This window comes from Mobula birostris, chromosome 19 (assembly GCF_030028105.1).
Source record: "Mobula birostris isolate sMobBir1 chromosome 19, sMobBir1.hap1, whole genome shotgun sequence".
Lineage (NCBI taxonomy): Eukaryota > Metazoa > Chordata > Chondrichthyes > Myliobatiformes > Myliobatidae > Mobula > Mobula birostris.
Window position 1 is genome coordinate 47,235,617 of NC_092388.1, and position 26,026 is coordinate 47,261,642.

The 26,026-nt window shown below is 40.1% G+C and overlaps 1 protein-coding gene across 2 annotated transcripts in view; it reads left to right on the forward strand.

Annotated features, from left to right (window-relative positions):
• LOC140212582 (doublecortin domain-containing protein 2-like) overlaps positions 1-26,026 on the forward strand; it is a 207,694-nt gene that overhangs the window by 73,184 nt on the left and 108,484 nt on the right. For both annotated transcript variants that reach the window (XM_072283558.1, XM_072283559.1), the window contains exon 6: positions 8,242-8,296. In XM_072283558.1, the coding sequence (XP_072139659.1) occupies positions 8,242-8,296 (55 nt within the window). The remainder of the gene's footprint in view (positions 1-8,241; positions 8,297-26,026) is intronic.

Sequence of the window (26,026 nt, forward strand, 5' to 3'; positions counted from 1 at the left end):
AAGGGGGCTGGTGGTGTCTGAGGAGAAGGGAGGTTTGGAGTGTTCAGGGATAGTGGGGTGAGAGGAAGATGGAGTCTCCGAGGACCCAGGAGCTGGCAGTGGGAGCTGAGAGAGACGGGATTGCGGAGTGGAGGTCGGGGAGGGGAGACGGGGGTTCCGGCGGCAACGTGTGAAGACCCGTTGTGGAGGTCAAGGCCGGAGTCGGAGTTAAAGGTTGCGCAATCGGCACTTTGGCGATGTCCGAGGTAACCGGAACCTGCATTGATGGCGGCGGAGTCTGGGTTTTGTGTCTGCTCTGGATTGTTAGAGTCGTTGTGATAAGCGGCAGGGATCGCGGTCTGGAGGCATTCTCAAAGTTCATATTTATCATCATTTACAGCTCTGAGGTTCATTTTCTTGTGGGCATACTCAAGAAATCCATAATAGAATAATAACCGTAACAGAATTAATGAAGGACCACACCAACATGAACCTTCAAACAGTGTGCAAAAGACAACAAACTGCAAACACTAAATGAAAGAAATAATAATATAAACAAATAAACAATTTTGAGAATATGAGATGAAGAGTCCTTGAAAGTGAGTCAGTTTGGGGCAAGTGATCCTGCCTTTGACTGTGGTGTCTTGAAAATGGCATTGGAGCTATGCTTCGCCGTACAGTCTTAAGTGAGTAGAGCCGGGGGCTAAGCACGCAGCCTTGTGGCGCACCTGTGCTGATGGAGATTGTGGAGGAGATATTGTTACTGATCCGAACAAATGTATCAATAATAATTTATGGACTTAAAAATGTAGGGCAATTTTCCAATTTCTTAATATTCAAGATTACACCACTAATTAAAAGGATAAAAAACTATTCAGCTTCAGGTTTGTATTGAATGGAGCCTCACTAAAAACACTAGGATTGTCTTAAAATACAGCAGTAAGTGAAACGAACAATTGATGGTTTTGTAACACAACTAAAGAGTTCCAAAAGATATATACTAGTATGATAAAAACTTGGTTTTATATAGCATGACTCCAATATCAGCAATCCCAATGTGCTTTGTAGCCAATGAACTTAATGGTCAATTTTGGCACAGAAGGATCCTGGACACATCAAACCAATAATGTTTAGAGGTGCTAATTAAGAGATAAATACTAGCAAAGGCAAAATAGTAACGGGGCGGCAGTACTCTGCAGTATTTTCTTGTGAATTCTGAAGTTAGATCAACAGAACAACACAGGAGAAAGAGTTGTTCCTGAGCTTGTTCCATTCTGATTTCTATCAACATTAATTGGTGTAAAGAGGAATAAACGTACACTGACAAAGTATTTTCCAGCCAACAAGACATGATCATAACTGGTTCATGAACAAATATGATAGCCCATTCTCATACATCTGGGTCCCACAAACTGCACGTGATATAAAGGAGAAAATAATGGTCAGTAGACTAGGAGGAGACCCTTCTCTTTTTCAAGAGGCTCCATGGAATTTTGTTGCTGCCCCTGATTGGGTGAGTAAGCCAAAAGAACTTTAGTTACTGTATTATATTTGCCTTGCATCGAGTGGACAGGACATATCTGGACAATTTTATTGTTGGTATTGTTTTGCTGGAACAAATAGCTACTACTGGGTCCACAACATCAAGACAATCACCAGAATGTGGTCATTGGGGGTTTCTGTACTTCCCTCCCACTCCGATGTTGTACACTTAGCAGAACCATTTTTACATGTAAGTGTTGTGCCTGTGAAAGTAACAGAAACCCTGTTCAACTTCATACCCCTCCCCAAAGAGTGGGTGAGGCAAAAGGACTTTAATTGCCTATGTAATAATTGCCCTCCACCTTATAGGCAAGACAAAGCTAAACAGTTTTCTTTGTTAGTTACTGGAGCAGGTTAGCAAGAGATGTAACTAATCCTAAACACAGGTCATCAATACTGCAGATGAGATATTGTCAGCCTAGGTAATGTGATCAGGTCTGTGGATTGAGGTTTGAAGCAATGACCTTCTCACATAGGTCATCATGCTACAGTTGAACTACAGATAACAGATTGAGTTCAGATGGCTCTCGTAGGTCAGGAGTTTGGTGGTGTGGAGTCAGTGTGGAATCCTTAATGAATTTGCATTTGCTTTGACACTATCTTACCCAGCTAACATAAAAAGGTTGAGATGTCCATTAAATTAAGTCACTGGATTTTCATCTGATGTATCCATATTTTACAGCTGCACCACATGGCTTCCAAGGCCACAGAGATGAATGGCTACTTGGAAAGGATTTTAAGTAGTGTAATTTGGATTGAGTCAAGGTGTTCAGATGATTTATGTGTAAACTTGTAAATATCTCAACAATGATCTGGTTAATTCACCTTGTGCTATAAACACTATGAAGATATATTACTGCTTTGAAATCAAGTTCATTGGTTTTTGGTTTATGTGGTTTTATGGAGCTTTGTGGTTCATTTTAAGAAAGCAGTAACAGTCAGTGCTGTGCATGATATTTCTCTTATTTAGGAATTAACTGCTGCAATATTATTCTGCAAGTGCATAAAGAGATCAGCTATAATTTACCATTAGGGCCATTCTGTGGCCTTGGCATATAACTGTAGTGACTTCTGTAATTTACTATGAAATCTACTGTAGAAAATGTCAATGAAATTTACTGTGGCTCTGTGACAGTTTTGTAGAATGGAGAGGTGATCTACAACCATGCCAGGTGAGTGGGCAATATAAAATGAGTAAATTAGTTACCTGCTTGAGGCTGAGCTTTTAGCACAATTCCTCAGTTTAACCTTGCAGTGCTAGCTTCTGACTTTCATTATTATTTACTCAGTTCAATAAGACAAGAGAAGAGAAAATGTTTCTATTTTCGGGTAAGTAACGAGAACAGAGTATTGTTAGTTAACAAGAGCAATAAGGAGATCAGGATTCTTCCGGTAATATGGAGGTGCATTCGATCGCAGCGGCATCTATGGGGTTAACAAAGGGTGCTACTGTCCCTTTTAAACATATTATGATCGCAAGATCCTGCTAAACATTAGGAATTAAAGTACTGCAGGTCTGACCCATTAGCGAATTGCTCACAGGTGGAGAAACTGAAGGAGTTAGGCCTGGTGCGGATTGTGCTGCTGCCTGCATCGGAGAGACTTCAAGGGAGTTGGTGAGTGAAAGAGGAGTGCAGTCTAATAGAGAGCAATCATCTTAGTTGCTTTTCTTGTGATCACAAGACTCTTTTGGATGTTGTTAATGTGGAATGCTGCAAGTCCGATTAATTGATTTATTGGCGGACAGGAGAGGTGGACGGTGGGGGAGCCGTGTGGCCTCAGTCGTAGCAAGGAGTAGGCCTCAAGCCGCGGTGTCATCCGTTTACAGCTGCCAGGAGAGAGACGTCGAAGCCGGTGCACTCCACCAGGGACGGTATGGAGCGGCATCCAGGCTGGAGCTGCTGCTGCCTCCCCGAGTTTGCTTGGCAGAAGACAAACTGTATTGTGGTTGACTGCAAATTTCTGCGGCATACGTGGACTCGTGGTCTGGACCTCTTTTTGCATATCTTACTGACGTTTTACATGTGCTTGCTATCTTGTATATGCTATCATGCCTTGTGTTGTGTGTGACCCTGGGTACTGTGTTTTCCACCTTGGCCCTGGAGTAATGCTGTCTTGTTTGGCTGTATTCGTAAGTGTTCATGTATGGTTGAATGACAATTAAACTTGAACTGAATTACCTGAATAGGTGTTAGAATGTGATTAGGATGGATGCTATAGAGGCACCTGTGCAGTAACTGGAGAACATACAAGGGAGGAAATACAGAAGAAAATATTGACAGGATTATGGAAGAAGTGTTGGATCAGCCTCAGGCATTGTGCATAAATGTCAGCTTAAGAACTAGAAGCAGCATTTCATATGGGCTCTTCAGCCTAACTCACCATTCAATAAGATCAGGGCTGAATCTTGTCTCAAATTTGATCCTAAGCATTCTCTGATATCACCCCTGAATTTATTTAATGTCCATACATCTAACTTTGTCAGATTCTGTCTGGACCAGATAGTCTGTGCTATAACTTTTCAGTAGTTTGCAAAGAATGTATCAAACATAGCAGACATTCCAGGCAATGAAATCTAATGGACATCAGTTCTGAAGATGATAGGGGCTGAAGTCTTTGATGAGCTGATGCCTTGAGAAGATTAGGGACAAGAAAGAGTGTAGGAGGAAATTGGAATAGGTCGCTAAAATCAAAAAAGATTGCAGATGCTCTGACCTGAAACATTTACTCTGTTTCTCTTTCTACAAATGCTGCCTGACTTTCAGAGAGTTCATAGCATTTTCTGATTTTTATTACTCAAAATAAGCTCTTCTCCTATATCCTTTTCGTCTAAACTACTGTAGGTGTGTGATTCTTTTCAATATATATTGATATCTCTCAGTCTGATTTTGCACTGTAGGATTGTATTACAGTATGATATGATGGTACTGTACAAACACCCCTAGTAATATTGATAAATATCTCTGATACAAAGGGAAATTGGGGTTGTAAATAATTTTCATCATGGCCTTGACAGGGTAATCTATTTTGGCCAACAGCTGCATTCATTTGTAAGAAAGTCTGGTGCCAAATCACGGGAGGGAAGTTGTGATGATGGAAGAGAATTTATACTGCTTCCCGTAGCTGGGCATCTGGAGGGTTGACTGCTGTGATAGGAAGTTGATAACTGTCATACGTAAGGCAGGTGAATTGAGAAGCTGTGACTCTTGGAAGTGTGATTCAGGTATATTTATTTCCTGAAAACAAATAGTTGACTTGCATAGAATTTCTAGTGTAGAGACATGGCATTCAATCCCCTACACAGGTGTCCTCCCATTCTAATTCAATCCACACCAGCAGCTCCTTTATCCCTCAAGAACTTGTTGGTTCCACCTTAAATCCATCCATGGTATCTGCTTCAATTATCCAATGTGGCAACAATTCACACATTCCCTAGGTGGAGACTATTGAATGCTTCCCTAGTAAGATATGTGGATGCTTGACCTCAAAATCTATCTCGTTATGGCCTTGCATCTTACTGCCTGTCTGCATCTGTTATTGCTCTTCTCCTGTACAACCTCAAAGGATGAAATGATCCGTATGGATAGTTTGCAAAACAAATCTGGGTGCATGTGATAATAATAAACCAATTAACAATTAGCAAGAAAGTTGTAATTAAATTAAACTGCTTGTTGGTGTTAAAAATGCAGCCATTAAATAAAACTGCATATACCCTGGTGAAATCTTCTACTTCAATCTTTCCAAAGACATAGGAACTTCTCAGTCCTTTATCAACCTTCCTGTACACTGAGTTGGGAAAAGAAGTGCCCAGGAGAAATATATTGAAGTTCAAATAACTGAAAGCTGTGTCTGTGACCTCATATTTAATAGTTGGATCCATGGAGCTACTGGTATTTGAGTATAATAGAGTCAGTCATGTTTGGTTCTCCTCCAAGTTGATGTCTCCAGGAGACAATGGGCAGGTTTAGCATCCTGTAAAATATCCAGCAAGCTCTTTTATAACACCATTGGGAGCAGAGTCTTTGATCAACTCCATTGCTTCTCTCTGAGGCATCAAGCCAGGTTGAAGTCGACAAGGATGAGGGTAGAGAACGAGTAAGTGTTCAGTGCCAGCTGCTTGTGTTTGGCCAGTCTTCCACCCTCTCGTGCAGGAGAGGAAAGTACAGGAATCTTGGGTACAATGTTCCAAATATTGATCGGGGAGGCAGTGGACTTATTTTGGGGGACTTTGAGGTTCATGGTGCGTTTCTGGATTTCGGTTACTCATTTTTTAAATGTTTTTGAGCGGTTTGTTCGGGGCAATCGGTATGGACCGGGGCACTTCAGTGAAAAATGGCTCCGTGTGCAGCATGCAGTGGGCTATCGGTATGACACTAAACTGAATACTACTGGACTCATGGTCTCATGGTTTGATGTTAGATACTCTTTGTGTTGTTTGCTTGCTTTTCGCTGTTTGCGCAGTTTGTTCTTTTTTTGCGTGTTGGGTACTTGAACAGGTTCCATGGTGTTTCTTTGTTTTGTGGCTATCTGGAGAAGGCAAATCTCAGAGTTGTATTCTGTGTACATATTTTGATAATAAATGTATTTTGAATCCATTGACAGAGATGCAAAGATTCTTGATAAGAAAGGTTATCTCGGAAGAAGCGGAATGCGGAGTTGAAGTTGCAATCTTATCAGCCATGTTCTTAGTGAATGCCAGAGCAGGCTTGAGGGGCAGAGTGACCTACTTATTGTTGATAATTTCAATGTAAAATTTGCACTTTATGGAACCTGGTTCAAACTTCAAAATACATTTATTATCAAAGTATGTATACATTATACAACCTTAAGGTTTGTTTCCTAACAGGTAGCCATAAAACAAGGAGACAGAAAAACAAACCCCATATATCTATATATAAAAAAAAGACTGTGTAACATCCAATACACAGAGAAATATGCAGAGAATAAAAACCACATCAAGCCCAAAAAAACCCCATAAAAAAGACCTTTGAATGCCCAATGTGCAATGACAAAAAAATTCATGCAAACAATAACTGTAAGCAAATAGTGTTTCTGAACTGAGGCCCATGGTTCAATGCAGAGCCAAGTAAACATCCTGGAGCAAAGATATGAACCGGCCTGTGCCTCACCTCAGGCCCCGACACCCTAAGCATTTCAATCTGGCCCGGCGCTTAACTCTCCGTCTGAACAATGGGTTCTGCCACTTCAAGCAATGATCTGACCTGGTCCATGCCTCACCTCAGCTTGACATCCTGACCTGGTGAGGTTATTGGTTGTAAAGTTTAAGCAAGTGGACTAGATGTTAGCTTGTTGCATATTCACGGCTGCCCCCATTACAAATTCTTTCAGAGTGCTTTAGCTCTTCCATTTCCTTACCATGGCTACTTACACCCCTGTCATATATTTAAAAGCATTGTTGCATTTAATGTAGATTCACATGCAATCTTATGGTGTATATTTTGAAATAGAGCAGTATAGAAATTGGAGTACAAAACCTGTTAGTCTTCCCAACAGATCCATGCTGGTCTACCTGCATCATACTCCGCTTTCCAGCTTAGTTAAGGTCAAGGGGTGGCAAGGGAGTGCAGTGGGTAGTGTAATGCTATTACGGTCCCAGCAAGGGAGTGCAGTGGTTAGTGTAATGCTATTACAGTCCCAGCAGGGGAGTGCAGTGGTTAGTGTAATGCTATTACAGTCCCAGCAACTTGGGTTCAATTCCACCGCTGTCTGTAAGGAGTTCATACGTTCTCCCTGTAACCACACGGATTTCCTCCAGGTGCTCTCGTTTCCTCCCACATTCCAAAGGCCTACGGGTTAGTAGGTTAGTTGGTCACATGGGTGTAACTGGGCAGTAGGAGCTCTTTAGGCCAGACGAGTCTGTTACTGTGCTGTATCTCTAAATAAATTAAATAAGATGACTTAATATTCTTTCCTTCCTCACATATTTGTTGTACTTTTCTCCAAATGCACTTTTTGCCATTTATCCCAATTTATGCAGGTCATTAATAAAAGTCAAAACAGGTCATACTGTGCATGCCCTCACAGTGCTCACCAAACCAGTCTCATTTGGCCCCTATCCCTCTGAATTCCTGCTATCCATGTACTTATCCTAATGCATGGGACAGTTCCACATTCTCACCATTCTGATTCCATAACATAGCAACTCCTTATTGAACCTATTAGTCATTACCTTGTATTTAATAGCAGCTGGCTTGGGCTTTGTTCCCCCAGAAGAAGAGCCAGGGCTTCATATCTACGCTATTAATTATCTTCCTAATTTTGAAGATCATTATTAAGACTTATTTTTAGCTTTCTGTTTCTTAAAGAAAAGAAATCCTGTTCAGCCTTTCCTGATAACTGCACCCATTTCTGTATCTTGGAAAATGGATTTTTTTTTTGCCTCCTCCATTGATTCCTTATCATTTAAAGTGATCTTACCTTATGGTAGATTGTCATTGAAGAATAGTCCAATGTTATTATTTAATTTATATCTTATGAAAACATAGAATACTTCCCCTTAAGACTCTTGACACAGGGTTATTTGGTTTGTTTAGCTGGAATCTGACTAGTTTTTGAAAGGACAACTGTTAAAAAATAAAGTAAGGTAGGGCATACAATAGGCTAACCTGAACCCTGTGAGCTGAATGGTCTTGCCTGACTGCAATTTTCATACAAAATAGCACAAAATTCTAAGAGTTTAATTTTGTCTTTCTGCCTTAGATCAAAGGCTGCATCACTTCCTCCAATCCCAGGCTCAAAGAAGAATAAAGAAAATGTGAGTTACTTGTGTTGTATCTCAATTACTGTGCCCGTGGAGTTTTGCCTTTATTTTTACAAGTGTTTTACTGAAAAAAAATGGAGATTGTAATATTGTGATTGAATTGAGAAATATTTAGGACTAACTGAAAAGCTATAACGTTCAAACCTATTGGATGTGGCTTTTAATTTCAGTGTGTGTGTGGGATTGGGAGCAGGTTGAAAATTGAGGAGATATAACCAATAGTTGCTTCCAGCCCACCAACTTCCACGTGTGACAATTTGTCAACAGGAAAGAAAGAAGATATGTTGAATTGTTTGGAAGATTGGTTAGACCATGGTGAAAGTGCTGTCAGCAATCTATTCTGCAGTAATACACTGGATATGGAAGGAACAGTGAAAGAGCAAAACTAATTTACATTATTAAAGCTAAGCAGTTGTACTCATCAGGAAAGTTTGAAAAGTTTTACACCATTTTTCTACAAGAGAAGGCTGAAAGGTAAGTTGATAAAAATACCTGAATATTTGATTGGATACTCATAAAGATGTCTGATGAAATTCAAGATGGTCACTGAAATCTCAGGTATGTTGGAGAAACTTTTTAACCTATGGACTAATTTGATTAGAATGTGGAGGACTATTGATTTGAACATTGTGGTTTAATTGATAGGTATAGATGAAGAGGGTGGTAGGATGTTCATACAGAGCATGAACAGAGGATCATTAATGCTGGCTAGGCAGATTTGCCTGGTTCTGCACAATTTCACCACATGTATTTAATTTTCCTTTGAAATTTGTATTTGCATTGAAAGATACCACCCTTTCAGGCAGGGAATTCACAATCACAAATTTTCTTTTGCAGGGAAGAGAATTCTTGTATCTCTGTTTGTTTCATTGACATATACTTGGCAGTCTATTGCTTTCATCTCCTTGATCATTCTATGAAAATTCTTCAGGTACTTTGGAGCATCTCAGTTAAGTTACCCTCAATCATCTTAACTCTGAGGACAATCTCGGCTTTACTGCTTTTTTCTCCTTTGCGTTGTATAAAAATATAATAAGATTAATCAAATGGCGGTATACATCTCAGGTACATTGAATTAAAAGTAGAAGGAGGGTTCATTTAATCTTGAACAAATACTCACGTATGTGAAGGATGTAAGAAATAAAGTCAATTCAATTCAGAGGAAACCATGATGGAAATATAAATCGTGGTTGAGGTTACTTTAGTTTAGAAAATACTTATAAGGATATAGTTCTACGATTTAAAATGTGTATGAGGAGGAAAGTTCTTTGAACTGAATTTCTAACTAAGGATAGGCCAGATAGTCCTTTACTATTTAATATCGCCCTTGAACCTTTAGCAATTGCTATCCGTGACTCGCCCAATATTTTTGGTGTTACCCACAGAAATGAAATACATAAATTATCACTATATGCAGATGATTTGTTATTATATATCTCTAATCCGGAGAAGTCAATTCCTGCTATTTTAGCTTTGTTGGCTCAATTTAGTAATTTTTTCTGGCTACAAATTAAATCTTAATAAGAGTGAATTATTTCCCCTAAATAAACAAGTACCTATTTATGGATGTTTACCATTTAAATTGGTTACTGACTCTTTTATATATTTAGGGATTATAATTACGAAAAAGTATAAAGATTTATTTAAAGCTAATTTTTTACCTTTAACTGATCAGATTAAACTCTTGTATACTAAATGGTCACCAATATCTTTGTCTCCGATTGGTCGGATTAATGCTATTAAGATGATTATTTTGCCTAAATTTCTATATGTATTTCAATCAGTTCCAATTTTTATCCCAAAATCTTTTTTTGATAATGTTGACTCAAAAATTTCCTCATATATATGGCAGAACAAAAATCCTAGGCTAGGTAAAAGGTATTTACAGAAATTTAAAAAAGAGGGGGGGCTCACCCTCCCGAATTTTAGATTTTATTATTGGGCAATTAATATTCGATACTTAAAATTTTGGTTATGGGATTTGGATGCAACTTCAAGTCCACATTGGGTAAATCTTGAATGTAATTCATTACAAGGGTTTTTCTTTGGGTTCGGTTTTAGGACTTCGCTTCCTTTTATTTCTTCTAAATTGTATAAACAAATGAATAATCCAATAGTTAAGCATACTTTATGTATATGGTTTCAATTCCGAAAATTTTTTGGGTTGAATCAATTTATTTTAGCAAGACCTATTATATCTAATTTCCTTTTTCAACCTTCCACTATGGATCAAGCTTACTTTGATGGGAAAATCAAAGGTATAATACGTTTTCGTGATTTATTTTTGGATAATTGTTTCATGTCCTTTGATCAACTTTCTAATAAATATAATTTACCCTGATCTCACTTTTTTAGATACCTACAGATTAGAAACTTCTTAATTACTGTTTCTCCTAATTTTCCACACTCATATCCAATGGATATTTTGGAAAAAATTTTAGATTTAAATCTCTCTCAGAAAAGTGTTGTAGCAATTATTTATAATATAATTATGAATTTATGTCCTGATGTTTCTAATAAAATTAAAACTGATTGGGAAAGAGAGCTTAAGATTATTATACCAATTGAAAAATGGGAAAAAATTCTTCAATTAGTTAATTCATCCTCTATATGTGCTAAACATGTATTGATACAGTTTAAAGTAGTGCACAGGGCTCATATGTCCAAAGATAAACTATCTCGTTATTATTCTTATATTAATCCTATATGTGATAGATGTCATTCGAGATAGCTTCTTTAACTCACATGTTTTGGTCATGTCCTTTTTTGGAAAGATATTGGAAAGATATTTTTGATATTATTTCAAAGGTTTTGAATACAGACTTACAAACTCACCCAATTACTGCTATTTTTGGATTACCAATGATAGAATCAAATCATTTAACCTCTTCAGCTCATTGGATGATTGCATTTCTTACTTTAATGCAAGAAGATCCATTTTGCTGAATTGGAAAGAGATTAACCCTTCTACTGTATTTCACTGGTTTTCACAAACTATGTTGTGTTTAAATTTGGAAAAAAATTAGAAGTGTGGTTTATGACCCTTCCATTAAGTTTGAAAAAACTTGCAGGCCATTTATTCAGCATTTTCATATGATGTAATCTGACCATTTCCAAACTTATTTGTTGGTTGAGAGGAACGGAGTCGTCGACACTAAGGTTTTCTTTTCTCCCATTTTTACGTTGTTAAAATTGCCCAGGTCTTTTTTTAGTTTAGCTGATTAATTCTGTTTAGATTAGTTTTTTTGAGGGGTTTTATTTATTTTTTCTTTTTTCATGATTTTTGTCTAGATATTTTCTTTTTGTCCTATATTATTCATTGGTATCCTACATGATTGGGAGTTTTGTCAATTAAATACTATTTGGTTTTATAATTACTCATGTTAAGTCTAACAATGTATTCCCAACCACTCTGTATTATTGCTATGTTATGTTTATATTCTATGAAACCAATAAAAAGATTGAAAAAGAAAGGATAGGCCAGATATTCTTCAACGTAGGTAAAAGATTCTGAAGAAGCAGAGCGTTGTAACGAATTACAATCTGTGCTTATTTGCTGCGAGTCTATGAATTCCATCTCACAATAATTCACAAAATCTTTAATACACTTAAACAGCAGAGTGACTGTTGCCTTTTGGATGGTTTCAAGCTCCATGATTCATCCTTCTTCAGCACTAGATCTCACTCAGTCCAGATAGAAAGGGCTGTTGAATCCCTACCTGGAGGCAGCAGTAATTGCTGCGATATTTTTCAGCTTACAAGGTAGTTTTATTTTCTGTATTGATAATGTGCAGGTGTTTTGTTTCTAAAAACTGCCTGGCCTGCTGAGTTCTTTGCTCGAGATTCCACCTTCTGCAGTCTCTTACATCTCCAACAATACAACTCTGTTCTCCTCTAGTGTCCATTCTTTGTTATACACACAAGAAAATGTTTGGACTTGGTACTGTCCTCACTGAGCTCATTCAACCTATTTGTCCAGACTTTGTCCCTAGCTGCTACTAATCAGTTATAAAAGAATGCACTGATTCTGTAAGGATTGTGTAACAGTAGCAGAAATTTAGGCGTGGAGGCACTGCATCCCAGGGAGAAAATTGGTGAACGAAATGTGGGCTTTCAAAACATTGAGAATATTTCTGACATCCAATAAAGTTGCTTAAATATAATTAATCTGTTGTCTTTAGAGGCACATTTGCTGATTATATTCAAGATGAAAAAAAAGGTTGTTGTATATGGAAGCAATCAAGGGAATACACATTCAGTGGCCACTTTATTAGGTACACCTGTACAGCTTCTTGTTAATGCAAATATTTAATCAGACAATTATATGGCAGCAACTTAATTCATAAAAGCATGCAGATATGGTCAAGAGGTTCAGTTGTTGTTCACACCAAACATCAGACTGGGGAAGAAATGTGATCTAAGTGACTTTGACCATGGAATGATTATTGGTGCCAGATGGGGTGGCTTGTGTATCTTAGAAACTGCTCGTCTGGTGGGGTTTTCACGCACAACAGTCTCTAGAGTTTACAGCAAGTGGTGCAAAAAGCAAAAAACATCCAGTGAGTTACAGTTCTCTGGGTGAGAATGCCTTGTTAATGAGAAAGATCAGAGGAGAATGGTTCAAGCTGGTAGGAAAGCAACTATAACTCAATTAACCATACGTTACAACAGTAGTGTGCAGAATCTCTCTCATTAACAAGGCATTCTCACCCAGGGAACTGCAACTCACTGGATTTTTTTTGCTTTTTGCACCACTTACTGTAAAGAGACTGTTGTGCGTGAAAATCCCCAGGAGATGAGCAGTTTCTAAGATAATCAAACAACTCCATCTGGCACCAACAATCATTCCATGGTCAAAGTCACTTAGATCACATTTCCTCCCCAGTCTGATGTTTGGTGTGAAAAACAACTGAACCTCTTGACCATATCTGCAAAAGACCACAAACATATACTTAGTGGTGACTTCATTAGGTTCAGGATGTACCTGGTAAAGTTGCTGCCAAGTTTGGGGTTTGTGCAGAAAAGTAGCACTGAGGTGAAAGCCATAAATTTAGTGAATGGTGAAATAGGAATGAACAGCTGAATGGTCAAATACAGGTGTCCCCCGCTTTTTGAATGTTCGCTTTACGAAACCTCACTGTTACAAAAGACCTACATTAGTACCCTGTTTTCGCTTTCAGAAGGTGTTTTCATTGTTACGAAGAAAAGCAGTGTGCGATAAAAGGCAGCGCACGCCCCGAGCAGCCGCTCTCCCCCGGATTTGGAACAGCATTGCTTTAACACGTTGCATTGAGCAGCCATTAGTAAGATGAGTTCTAAGTTGTTGGAAAAGCCTGAAAGAGTAAGGGTGTTACACTTAGCGTAAAACTAGACATAATTAAGCGTTTCGATCGTAGTGAACGAAGCAAGGACAAAGTGAGTTTGGCTTGTGGAAGTTGACGAAGATGATGTTGAAGAGGTTTTGGCATCCCATGACCAAGAACTGATAGATGGAGAGCTGATGCAATTGGAAGAGGAAAGGATAACAATCGAAACCGAATTCAACCGAATGCAGAAAGTGAAGAAATTGCGTGAGATTTTCGCTGCAATGATAAAGTACGACTTTAATTTTGAAAGGGTACGTAGGTTTAGGGGATATTTTCAGGATGGTTTGAGTCCTTACAAACAACCGTATGATAGAAAAATGCGCGAGGCTCAGCAGTCAAGCAAGCCTTCCACATTAGCCACGGCAGATGACGAGCCTCGACCTTCGACATCGAGGTGGGCAGTCATAGGAGAAGATGAGCTGCCTGTCCTGATCAACGATGAGATGACACCCCCGTGTCTCACCACCCCAACACCGGGGTCCTGGACAGATACTGTACCGATTCGCGGAGAATGCAGCAGTAGCCGGGAGGCACACGGCACATCTTTAAGAAAAAAGCCGAAATAAACAAGCTAATTAATTAGGTGCCGCTGACACGTAATTGTCGGCCCAGATCAGTGCTGATTTCCGATTGCATTGCCTGTGATCTGGGCCGACAATTACGTGTCGGCGGCACCTAATTAATTAGCATGTTTATTTCAGCTTTTTTCTTAAAGATGTGCTGTGTGCCTCCCGGCAGCTGCTGTGTTCTTCGCAGCAATGTATTGGGTCGGCGGCCTGGAGGGTGGGGGGCCACTGCACCACCCAACCTGCGACGACTCATCCTAACACATCATCATCAGTGTGCTCGGCGCTGTCTTCCCGATTACGGTAAGTGATACTACACTGTACATACATTATTTCTACTTTATATAGGCTGTGTATTTTTACATGTTATTTGATAGATTTGGCAGCCTCATAGCTTAAAGGTTACTGGAGAGCGCGTTTATGCCAACAGCACTTGTGTGAGATTTTCTGCTGAGAGCGCTTGTGTGAGATTTTCACTACGGAGATCTGTGCAGGCAATCGTTGTAGAGAAGTATTTCTACTTTATATAGGCTGTGTATTTATCATACCATTCCTGCTTTTACTATATGTTACTGTTATTTTAGGTTTTATGTGTTATTTGGCATGATTTAGTAGGTTATTTTTGGGTCTGTGAACGCTCAAAAAATTTTCCCATAAAAATAAATGGTAATTGCTTCTTCGCTTTACGACATTTCGGCTTACGAACCGTTTCATAGGAACGCTCTACCTTCGGATGGCGGGGGAAACCTGTACTGCTATTTCAAAGGCCATATAGCAATTGAGCTGTGGAGCAAACATGATGTCACATTTCAAACTTGTTCAATAATTCCATCTCTTAGACTTAGACTATCACCAACATTTATTTAACATTAAAAGAATCCAGAACTATAAATCTGAACAACTTCAAAGGTTTAGGGAGGAAATGGTGCCAGGTTGTTTGTGTGCACTGGGTGGTTCTGGGTCAACAAGCACAACCAATTAAATGACAAAAATCTCACAATTACCGTGCTTATGATAGAAAGTTAGACAACGCATTCTTTCTTCTATCTGACTATGATTTTTAGATAATTATCATTACTTATTTCAGTGTGTTTTTTTACGTGTGGAAACTTAGTGCTCTTGTGAAAGCTGATTTAGATTTTGACACAAAGTTAATAAGTTTCACAAGTGTAATAAGTTTCATGAATGTGTATTCTGTCAAAGTTCTCCTTTGGGATCTTGCTGAGTGAGGATTGGGAAAGCAATTCACATAGTGGCTTTAACTCATAATGGCTAACAGAAAAGGAAAAATAAAATGGGATTGTGGAGGGAGGGTGGAGGAATGAATGACAGGAAAATTGATTGTTTACTAAAGGTAACGATTACCTTTATTCCACAAACATGAGAAAGTCTGCAGATGCTAGAAATCCAAAGCAAGGCACACAAAATGCTGGAGGAACTCAGCAGGTCAGGCAGCATCTATGGAAAAGTTGATGTTTCAGGCTGACACCCTTCACCAGGATATGGTCTCGGTCCCAACACCTTTATTTGTCACACGTATATCGACACACTGACATATGTAATGAAATATATTGCTTGTGTTTGAAATTAGAAGAAAACAAAAGCGTTTCAGGAGAGTTTTCCAGAGAACGAGCCCAGCAGCGCAGAGGCGTCAGTTACCCAATGAAGCTGTCTTAGCTTGTATTTATAGCAGTTTTGTTTCTGGGAAGCCTGCCATTGAATGATGTGAAATATTTAAGGCATTGGATTGGGCCTTTGTGGAATGGTTTGGATGAAATTGTAAACACGAGGAAATCTGCAGATGCTGGAAATTCAAGCAACACACACAAAAAATTCTGGTGAACGCAGCAGGCCAGGCAGCATCTATAGGAAGAGGTACAGTCGACGTTTCGGGCTGAAACCCCTCGTCAGGGCTAACTGAAAGAAGAGCTAGTAAGAGATTTGAAAGTGGTGGGGGAGGGGGAGATCTGAAATGATAGGAGAAGACAGGAGGGGAGGGATGGATCTAAGAGCTGGAAAGATGATTGGCAAAAGGGATACAAGGCTGGAGGAGGGAGAGGATCATGGGACGGGAAGCCTAGGGAGAAAGAAAGGGGGGGGAGAGCCCAGAGGATGAAGAGCAGGCAAGGCGTTATAGTGAGAGGGACAGAGGGAGAAAAAAAGAGAGAGAGGAAAAAAACATCCTTGTAAGCGGAACAAGTGCTATACATGCCCTTACACCACCATTCAGGGCCCCAGCCAGTCCTTCCAGGTGAGGCGACACTTTACCTGTGAGTCGGCTGGGGTGATATACTGTGTCCAGCGTTCCCGGTGTGGCCTTTTATATATTGGCGAGACCCGACGCAGGTTGGGAGACCGTTTCGCTGAACACCTATGCTCTGTCTGCCAGAGAAAGCAGGATCTCCCAGTGGCCACACATTTTAATTCCACGTCCCATTCCCATTCTGATATGTCTATCCATGGCCTCCTCTACTGTAAAGATGAAGCCACACTCAGGTTGGAGGAACAACACCTTATATTCCATCTGGGTAGCCTTCAACCTGATGGCATGAATATTGACTTCTCTAACTTCCGCTAATGCCCCACCTCCCCTTCGTACCCCATCCTTTATCTATCTATTAATTTATTATCTTCCCTTTTTTCTCTCTCTGTTTTTTCTCCCTCTGTCCCTCTCACTATAACGCCTTGCCTGCTCTCCATCCTCTGGGCTCCCCTCCCCCTTTCTTTCTCCTCAGGCTTTCCATCCCATGATCCTCTCCCTTCTCCAGCCTTGTATCCCTTTTGCCAATCAACTTTCCAGCTCTTAGATCTACCCCTCCCCCTCCTGTCTTCTCCTATCATTTCGAATCTCCCCCTCCCCTTCCCACTTTCAAACCTCTTACCATCTCTTCCTTCAGTTAGTCCTGACGAAGGGTCTAGGCCCGAAACATTGACTGTACCTCTTCCTAGAGATGCTGCCTGGCCTGCTGCATTCACCAGCATTTTTTGTGTGTGTTGGATGAAGTTGTAGGTCTTTCTCCTTACATTATATCTGCATGTTTGTAGGTTCAGAAAACCTTTTGTGTCCAAGTTCCAACACAGAGACTGGAAAAGCCACTTATGCCTTTTGACATTGGTCATTTATTACCTATCCAGATTTAACCATAACACCCTGGCACCAGGTCCCCACCATACAAAGCAAGCAAAGGTGGACCAAATGCTTCATAAAATCTGACAAAACTACTCTGAATATTGTATTTGTTTCTTTGTTCAAATACCAGCATATATTGTCCATCGCTAATTGTCTTTTAGGAGGGGGCAGCCCTTCTGATGAAAGTACATGGCTGTTAGGCAAGGGAGGTCCACAATACAAACCCGGAGATGAAGGTCTGTAAATATATTAGTGAATCAGGATGATACATTGAGGGCTTGGGAGGGGTGTGGGTGTGAGGGGAATGCAGCAGACGGTGTTCCTGGTGGCCTTGTCCTTTTGCTGGTAGTGTTTGTGGATCTGTGAAACACGGTTGGAATAGACTAGGTACACAGAGCGATGGTGCAAACAGTGAGCCACCTTGTCCCGGATGAGAAGGGAATGAATAATTAAAGTGGTTTTATACTGATGTACCAGAGTGTGGCACAGCACGGAACGAAAGAAGAGACTGCTCTGACCAATGTCCACCCATTTTTGCAGTAGAAAACCGAGATAAGAAGGACAAAGAACTCCCATCAATAGCATTGGAAAAACAGTGGCTGGTTTTACCATGAAAAGGGACTGCCCAGTGTTTCTAAGCTCGATGAACTGACAGCAAGGCTTGGGCTCATCATCCAACCTTCTTCACTTTTACTTTATTAATATAAGCAGCCATTTCTCCTTCCTTACTGCCAGTCCCGTCTAACCTTCTCTGTACTGCTTGGCTCACACTGGCAGTCATCTTTCTCCACCTCCCTCATCCCACCTGCAGCAATAAACCAATTCACACTGACGTTCTGCTCTCCTTTTTCTACAGCCCTCCCAAACCCCAACATAGTTTCTATTGATTCTCATCTGTCTCCCGCTGATGGTACTGGCCCCAGCCAGCTTGGAGGACTTGAGCTGATCCATAGATGTAGATTAACGGCAGACATGTCTGATACAGGAGCTGGTGATGAAGGGCAGACTTAAAAGTGGAGACGCCAGGACGTTTGCAATACAATCACAAGAACAATGTCAAGGGCATGTAAGGATTTGGATTCCACAAGCATTGGCAAGTTGTTGCAATTGTCCTGCATGGAATGGGTTAATAAGGACAATTGCACAAATTCTGAGGCTTTTTTGATTAATGGGTGAATTTTCTCGTTGGATATTGTTGGGCTTCCCTCATTAATCATTCTCAGCTCTCATTGTCATTCATCACCATTCGCAGCCAGGGTTTCGTTTTATTTATGTCAGACATGATAATAGGATCTGTAACCCCCCCCATTATATATTATCATGACCAATTAGTGGTTAATTAATGTTTTGCAGTTGCTTGCAAAAATAGAGCTTGTAAGGACAGTTTCTGATGAAATGAGTGAATAAAGAAATGCAGTCTGCAGTTAGAAGATAAGAGGATTGCAATGAAATAAAGAAAGAACTTGCATTCAAACAGCAATTTTCACAGCCTCAGGAAGCCCCAAGGTACTTTTCTATCGCAACACTGGCAAACTGGTAGACAATTAACGTACAATCAGTGTGCAGTTCATGACCTGTATCAGAGATGATGTTTCAGGGATAAACATTGACCAGAACACCAGGGAGAAACTCATTTAAACGGGGACATGAATTTTCTTTGCGCACTTTATAAAGGTGGCAGATCATCCATTTAACTCCTCAGACAAAAGATGCACTGTATCAGGACTTGAACGAATAAGCATGGCTGCTTTCTTAATGTACTGCAGGCTGTAAGAGGTACACTCACAAGGTGACCCTGTTCCTAAGAATTAATAGTAATCAAAGCTGTGTTGAGATAATGCACTGTTTATGAAGGGAACTGGTACTGATAAAATTAACCGTGAGATCAGAAGTGTTAATGCAGCAAAAAAGGACCATCTCAACTCCCTTTATGTAATCAAATTCAATAAGGTGGTGCTATTTATTCCTGAGCCATGCTTCTGGAAAAAGCACTTTTTTTTGGAGTGAACTTTTTCTTTCAGGTTTTGAAGTGTAAAACATGATCTTCTTTCATATCGGCATGTAACTGATTGCTGTGTGACTAAACAGTTGATTCACTAGGCACAGGGATAGCACAGTGGTGTAGAAGCTGGTGATTCAGAAAATGGGGTTAGATCCTGATCTTGGCTGCTGTCTATGTTGAGCTGCAATTTTCTTTGCAACTGCTTGGCTTTGCCCTGGATGCTCCGTCTCCTCACACATCCTAAAGACCTGCGGACAAGTTAATTGACTTTTGTAGATAGCCCACTGTGTAGCTGAAGTCGGGGGGTGACGGGGAGAGTTGATGGCCATGTAGGTTATCAGGAAGGAAGTGGGGCAATGGGACTGATGTGTGTGCTCTGCGAGCTGACATGGCCGGCAAGTACTTTTTCCGTTGCAACTCCAACTCCAAGCCAGCTCACCTTTAATCTTCTGGACCAGAGTTCCGTGCATAACCTTTCAAATTCCATATAGGAAATGCCTTCATCACTCTTTTTAATTACTGACTAAAAAGTCTCAAAGTAGTGAGATAGGGCTCCCATCACTATGCTGACTATACCTGATCAGTCCTTGCCTTTCCAAATGTACTGCACGTTAATCCAATCATTTATAATTTTGTCCAATAATTCCTCTACCATTGCCATGGGGTTGACTGGCCTGTAGTTACCTGGCACATCTCTGCTGCCCTTCTTAAATGAAGTAACAACATAAGGTAACCTCACGCCTTCTGGTATCTTGCATTACCTTTTAATTAATCTACTTACCTCCTCCTCATACTCCATGTGCCCCACCAGTGGCAACCCCCACTCATTCCTCAAAGTTACAACTAACTTCTTCAGACTCATGAAGCATACCTGCCTGTGAACTGATACCATAAAAGTGAGTGTCTTGCACATTCCATTTCATTCTCCGCAGATGTTGCTTGACCTGCTGAGTATCTTCAGCATTTTATAAATCTTTTGGTTCAGATTTCCAGCATTGGCAGTTTTATATATTTTCATTGCTAATGTCTGTTTGCATAGGTCCCTTTGTTCCCTGGCTCGATTTATATGCTCCATTGTTCAAGTGCAAGTGACTTCCAGCTTTTTTTCTCTGAATAGAACTGAGCAGTTACGGGTAGAGAAGAGGTGGCTAGGCCCCTGTTCCACAGCATTCAAGTGACTCCTGTGAAGTGGAGTATGTGATAAGTAACTTAGCAACTCTCATCCAGTCTGAAAGTGCCTAGTTCATGTAAACAATCTAATTTATTTAGATGCAATAACAAAGGCCTAGCAAGCACAGATAGTCATCTCAAAGAGAATAGAGAAAGACGCCTGCTGCAGAGAATTAAACCCATGATACTTTGGTGAGAAGCATTTGGAATAATGTGTTCAGTTTTGGTCACGCTGCTATAGAAAGGACTTCATTAAACTGGGAAGAGTGGAGGGGAGATTCACGAGGATGTTGCCAGGACTTGATGAACTGAGTTGCAGAGGGAGGTTGTGCGGACTGAAACTTTATTCAATGGGACGTAGGAGAATGAAGGGTAATACAAAGGTGTATAAAATCATGAGGGACTTAGAGGCACCACAAGAGTGAATGTGCACAGTGTTTTTCCAAGGGTAGGGGGAAATTGAGAACTAGCGGCCATAAGTTTAGCCTGAAAGGGGAGAATTTTATAGGAACCTGAGGGGCAATTTTTGCACTCCAGGGATGGTCTATATATATGGAATTAGCAATGGAAGGTACGTTAACACCATTTGAAAGGTCCTTGGTCATGTATGTGGATAGAAAAGGTTCAGAGGAGGGGTTCACAACCTTGGGTCTACGGACCTCTCAGTAGGGTCCATGGTATAAAAAATGGTTGGGGACTCCTACTTTAGAGGGGTATGGGCCCAACAAGGGCAGATGGAGCTGGCTTAGATCTGTAACAACCATGGGCCAATTGGGCTGAAGGGTGTGTTTCATGCAGTACGAGCCTATGACTACACAGGTTAGGCTACAATTATTACTGCAACCACTTCTGGTGTCTCAGGAAGAATGTGATGGTACCAGACAAGATAAAGTGCAGATCTGTGGTGGCATAGATCATGCTGTTCACCCTGCTGATGCACATCTGCACTTCTCGATCTAGTTCACGCCAAATTATCATCTTTAGTGATGATACAACAGTGGTTGGCCTCATCTATATTGATGATGAGATGGTGTACAGGGAGGAGTTAGAGTGACTGGTAGAATGGTGCGAGCACAACAACTTAAAACAAGACCAAAGAGATGATTGTGTACTTTAGGAAGGAGCAGGCTGACTACTCCCCACTGCACATAAACGGCTCCTCTGTGGAGAGAGTTAGGAACACCAAGTTTCTGGGAGTGCATGTAATAGAGGATCTCACCTGGGTCCCTCAACACCATCTCTTTAGTCAAGAAAGCACAGCAACATCTCCACTTCCTGAGGAGAATGAGGCTCCCCCATTCCCCCTTCTAATCGAATCGAGAGTGAAGTGACCAGCTGTGTCGCCGTCTGGTACGGGAATTGCAAGGCATCTGACCATAAGTCCTGACATAGGATTGTGAGGACTGCTAAGGGGATCATTGAGGGTTTCTCTTTCACCCATTAGAGGTATTTATCAGGGGTGCTGTGTATACAGGGCCCTAATCATTGTCAATAATCCCTCCCATCTGTCCAACAATCTCTTTGACTCCCTACTATCAAGCAGAAAATACCATGGCGTTAGGACAATAGATGTTAGAATGGAAAAGCAGCTTCTTCCCCCAGGCTGTTACAGTACTGAATTCCCTGCTACACTCCGGTTTCATCACAAATGAAACACCAGTAGTGTTACACTGCTACTTTTTAACTTGTGTTGTAAATGCACCTTATTATTTGTTTATTTACTTGCGGCAATATTACTTTATGTGTTGTGTGTGAGTGAGTTTGAAGAAGAATAGCCCTTAACTCGGCAGTGGAGTTATCGGGGCACCATCATGATGGTGTTTCTGTAGCAAGCTATTCTTGTTTTTACGAGGCCGACTTGCGAGCTTGAAGCTCAACCCAACTTGGATTCGAACTCGGGAACCTTCGCTCCGGAGTCCGACGCTGATATTGCACCACCAAGCGGGACAGTGTGAGTGAGTTATATGTACTATGTTGTGCACCTTGGTCTGGAGGAACATAGTTTCATTTGGTGGTATCCGTGGTTACTGTTAAAGGGCAATAAACTGAACTTGAACTTAAACTCAAATTTACATAGAACATAGAAAATTACAGCAGGATAACAGGCTCTTTGGCCTAACATGTTGGAGCTGATTATAATGCGAAATTAAACAAATATTCCACTTTGTTAATTATTTCTGGAGAATCATTTACATTGTGCAAGAAGTGAATAAAATTTTCAAGTTTGAAGGGATGCTCAAAGTAGATTATGGTTTAGATTACGTATTGTGGAACTTCACCACAAAATGTAGGTTGGCATTGCAAGGCTCTATTATTGGAGTAGTACACAGTCAAGGTGTATTTTTCACATTAAATGCTAAACTTCAAGCCCTGTTACCTCCCTTAAGTGGACATAAAATATCCTTGGCACTTGTGTGTGAACTGGACAAGCTCAGAAAAGCATTAGGTGAGTGTGTGCATGTGTGTAGGGAGGGAGATGGGTAGATGTCATAGGCTTGTATTGTAATGGTTGTGCCTGAATTTAATCTCGGTAATTCTTTCTCTTACCCATTTTCAACAGTTTTGTTTGGTGGAAGTACTATTCTAGTTGAGTTACAGGGATGAATTACTGGGATTAGTCATTAACAAATTCTTGCAAAGTACAATGACGATGATAAAAAGATAGTGATATAGTTTCAAAAATTGTTGTTGGAATTGATTCCACAGTTCAAAATTCCAGATATATGCTGGATATAACAACTGCATATCAGTAAAAAGATCCAGTAGTGTGAGTTGATGACTTATCAAATATAATTTATGCTTTTGTTTTTAGTTAGTTTAAACAAGTGTTTCACCTTCTATCTGAATTTAAGGCTTCATTGTTAGGAGCGGAAAGAAGAATGTACTTCTGTTGAATGTGAAGCAGCTCAATGGTTGAAGAATTAATTCATGGTTTTCTGTATCTTGCAGTTCCTTCTTTAAAAATACCTTTATAACTCTTTGGGTCAGAGTTTTCTAACAGGAGAATTATTCCAAATCAATTTAATAATTCATAAATTGATGCTACAGGGCTTCATAAATCATTCTTCTCAAACTGCTGGGAGTTCAGATTTGCTTACGGTAATCGAAAGTGAACCTGACCAGCACTAGTCTGTAGGATTCTACTTAGTCCTGCTCTAATATCATTGGTTTTTTTTTGTATGATGATGGGAATGTGAAAAAACAGCAATGTCTTTCTATACTCACACTGAGTATATCTCCGAGTGAAGATGGAGTTTCCTTCCTGTTTGTTCGGTTCAGGGCGCAAGAATAAGGTAAAACTCTTGTTTAACGATCTGAAATAGCTTTTAGTTTTGAGGCATTTTCTGTGCAAGGCTTTTGGACATAGAGTCTGGCTGTACTAACGTACGAAACCTTCATACACCTGAGAATTAGGAAATGTAAACCAGTCGTTCCCTAAAGCTGTTCAGACACAGAATCTTACACTCAAAGGTAGCACTGGACCAGGTGGTATTCCAAGACTTAAGAATTCATATTCTTCCATGATGGTCTGAGATCTAAATATATGGGAAAAATACAGACACGTAAAATTGACATTAAAGGTGTTATTATTGTTCAAAATTGACTCATCCCTTAATGCCTTTTAGAGCAGGATACCTGTTGTCCTTGCCCTGTCTGTTCTGTTGGTGACTTCCCTCTAATTCCAATGTGGCTGACTAAAAAACTATGGTTTGAAGCAGTGCAAACAAATATTACAATTGTATCAAAACAATTTTGCCAAGTCGGTAGAGAAATAACCGCTAATCTTGACAACAATACCCATATCTGGGGTGTTAATTGAGATAAGTAAAGCATGCAAGTGCTAGATCTGTGGCTGTTTTGGAAGTGTGTGTAGGTCAGCTTTTTGTGGAAATTTTTAATGAGCCAAAGTTCATGGGATGTTTAGTTGACAGAGGTAACAGAAGTCCACTGGATCAATGGAGTCTAGAGGAGGGATAGGCATGGCAAGGAGCCTGTGAGGAAAAAGACCCGTCGCAATTCTAGAGATCTTTAAAGTTACAAAGTTAAACAACTGGAAGGGTACACATTGGGGTGATTTAAGTCAAGGCCTACAAATATGCAGGAGTCACTAAAAATTGAAGGGAAATTCAGGAACAACTTCCTAACCAAGGCAATGGTCATTGATGTGGAAAATCGTACCACAAGGAAACGTGCCAAGTTACATACGTATGCATTTATAAGAAGCTGGGAGAAGACAGAGTATCAGGTGCTGTGATATTTTTGTCCTTGAAGATCACTGAGAGACAATGATTAGAATTAGTTCATAAAGCTGGTGAACGAAGATACAAGGGTTCCTGGGAGTGTTCCATTTGCTTGTGCATTCACAAGCAAAGCTTCGGGAAAAAATTCTAACTGACATACTTCATTTCCATCACCTCTCTCTGCATTTCCCTCCATCCTCCAGTGAAAGGTACTAACCTTCTGGTAATATCATTCCCATTATTTCAGAAAGACACTATTTTAAATTATGGATAGATAAAAGATATTATGTAAACTGGCATATATCCTAATTTAAGTACAAAAGGAATCTTTTGAGTATTAACATTTTTGATAGTATTAACACACTTACTACTGCATAACAAGATTAACTGTTTGAAAGTTTGTTTACGTGTAACTCTTGCTTCGGCAAGCTGCTTAATATAAGGGGTGATACCCTCCGGCCTGGCCAAACTTAAGAAATCTCGTTTGGGTGGATGCTGCGCGATGAATCCCCTGTTACAAATCAGTACCCCAAAATAACAAACAGTACACAATATGCGACGAAGCGATTGAGCTTTATAATTCTTAATTTGACTATATGGTTAGTAAAGAAAACAAAAAAAAGAAAAGGGGCCCATTCTCATGAAACAGTCTAATGTGCAAGTGTTGGAGCTCACTGATAAGCCGTTCATCCACCATCGATCTCCTTCGATCGTCGCTGACCTTTGGACCCTTGCTTCAAGTTCACTCCATTCGGTGGTCTACCAACTCTCTCCATTCGCGTCTTCTCTCCTTATCTTTCCCCGGCAAAAGATCGCGAAAATCTCTCTTCCAGATTCACAAGAAAGAACAACATTTCTCTCATTGGATATCCCCCACATTCCAAACCCCGTTATCTATAGTCATAACCCAAACATTGCTGCTGCAGAGAAACCATTACATTAGCAGTGAAACCTTACAGCATGTTACACTTTAGACAATGTTAAATAGAAGTAAAGGAATAAAGCCAAGCAAAATGAAAGGAGATTTTTTTCCTTAACTGTAATCTATTAGCGCAGATGAGGTTTCAGCCAAGACTTTCTGAGCTGCTAGTTATTGAGTGTAATAGTTTATCAAGGCTCACTGCAAAATTTCCCTTAATGCTAATTAAAAAGTGAGTCCTTTCTGGTTTTCTGTGATATTGGATATTCCAAGTATTTTTTTAAATATGTGCTGTGATCGCAAGTATATTAGACCATGAGACCGCAAGAT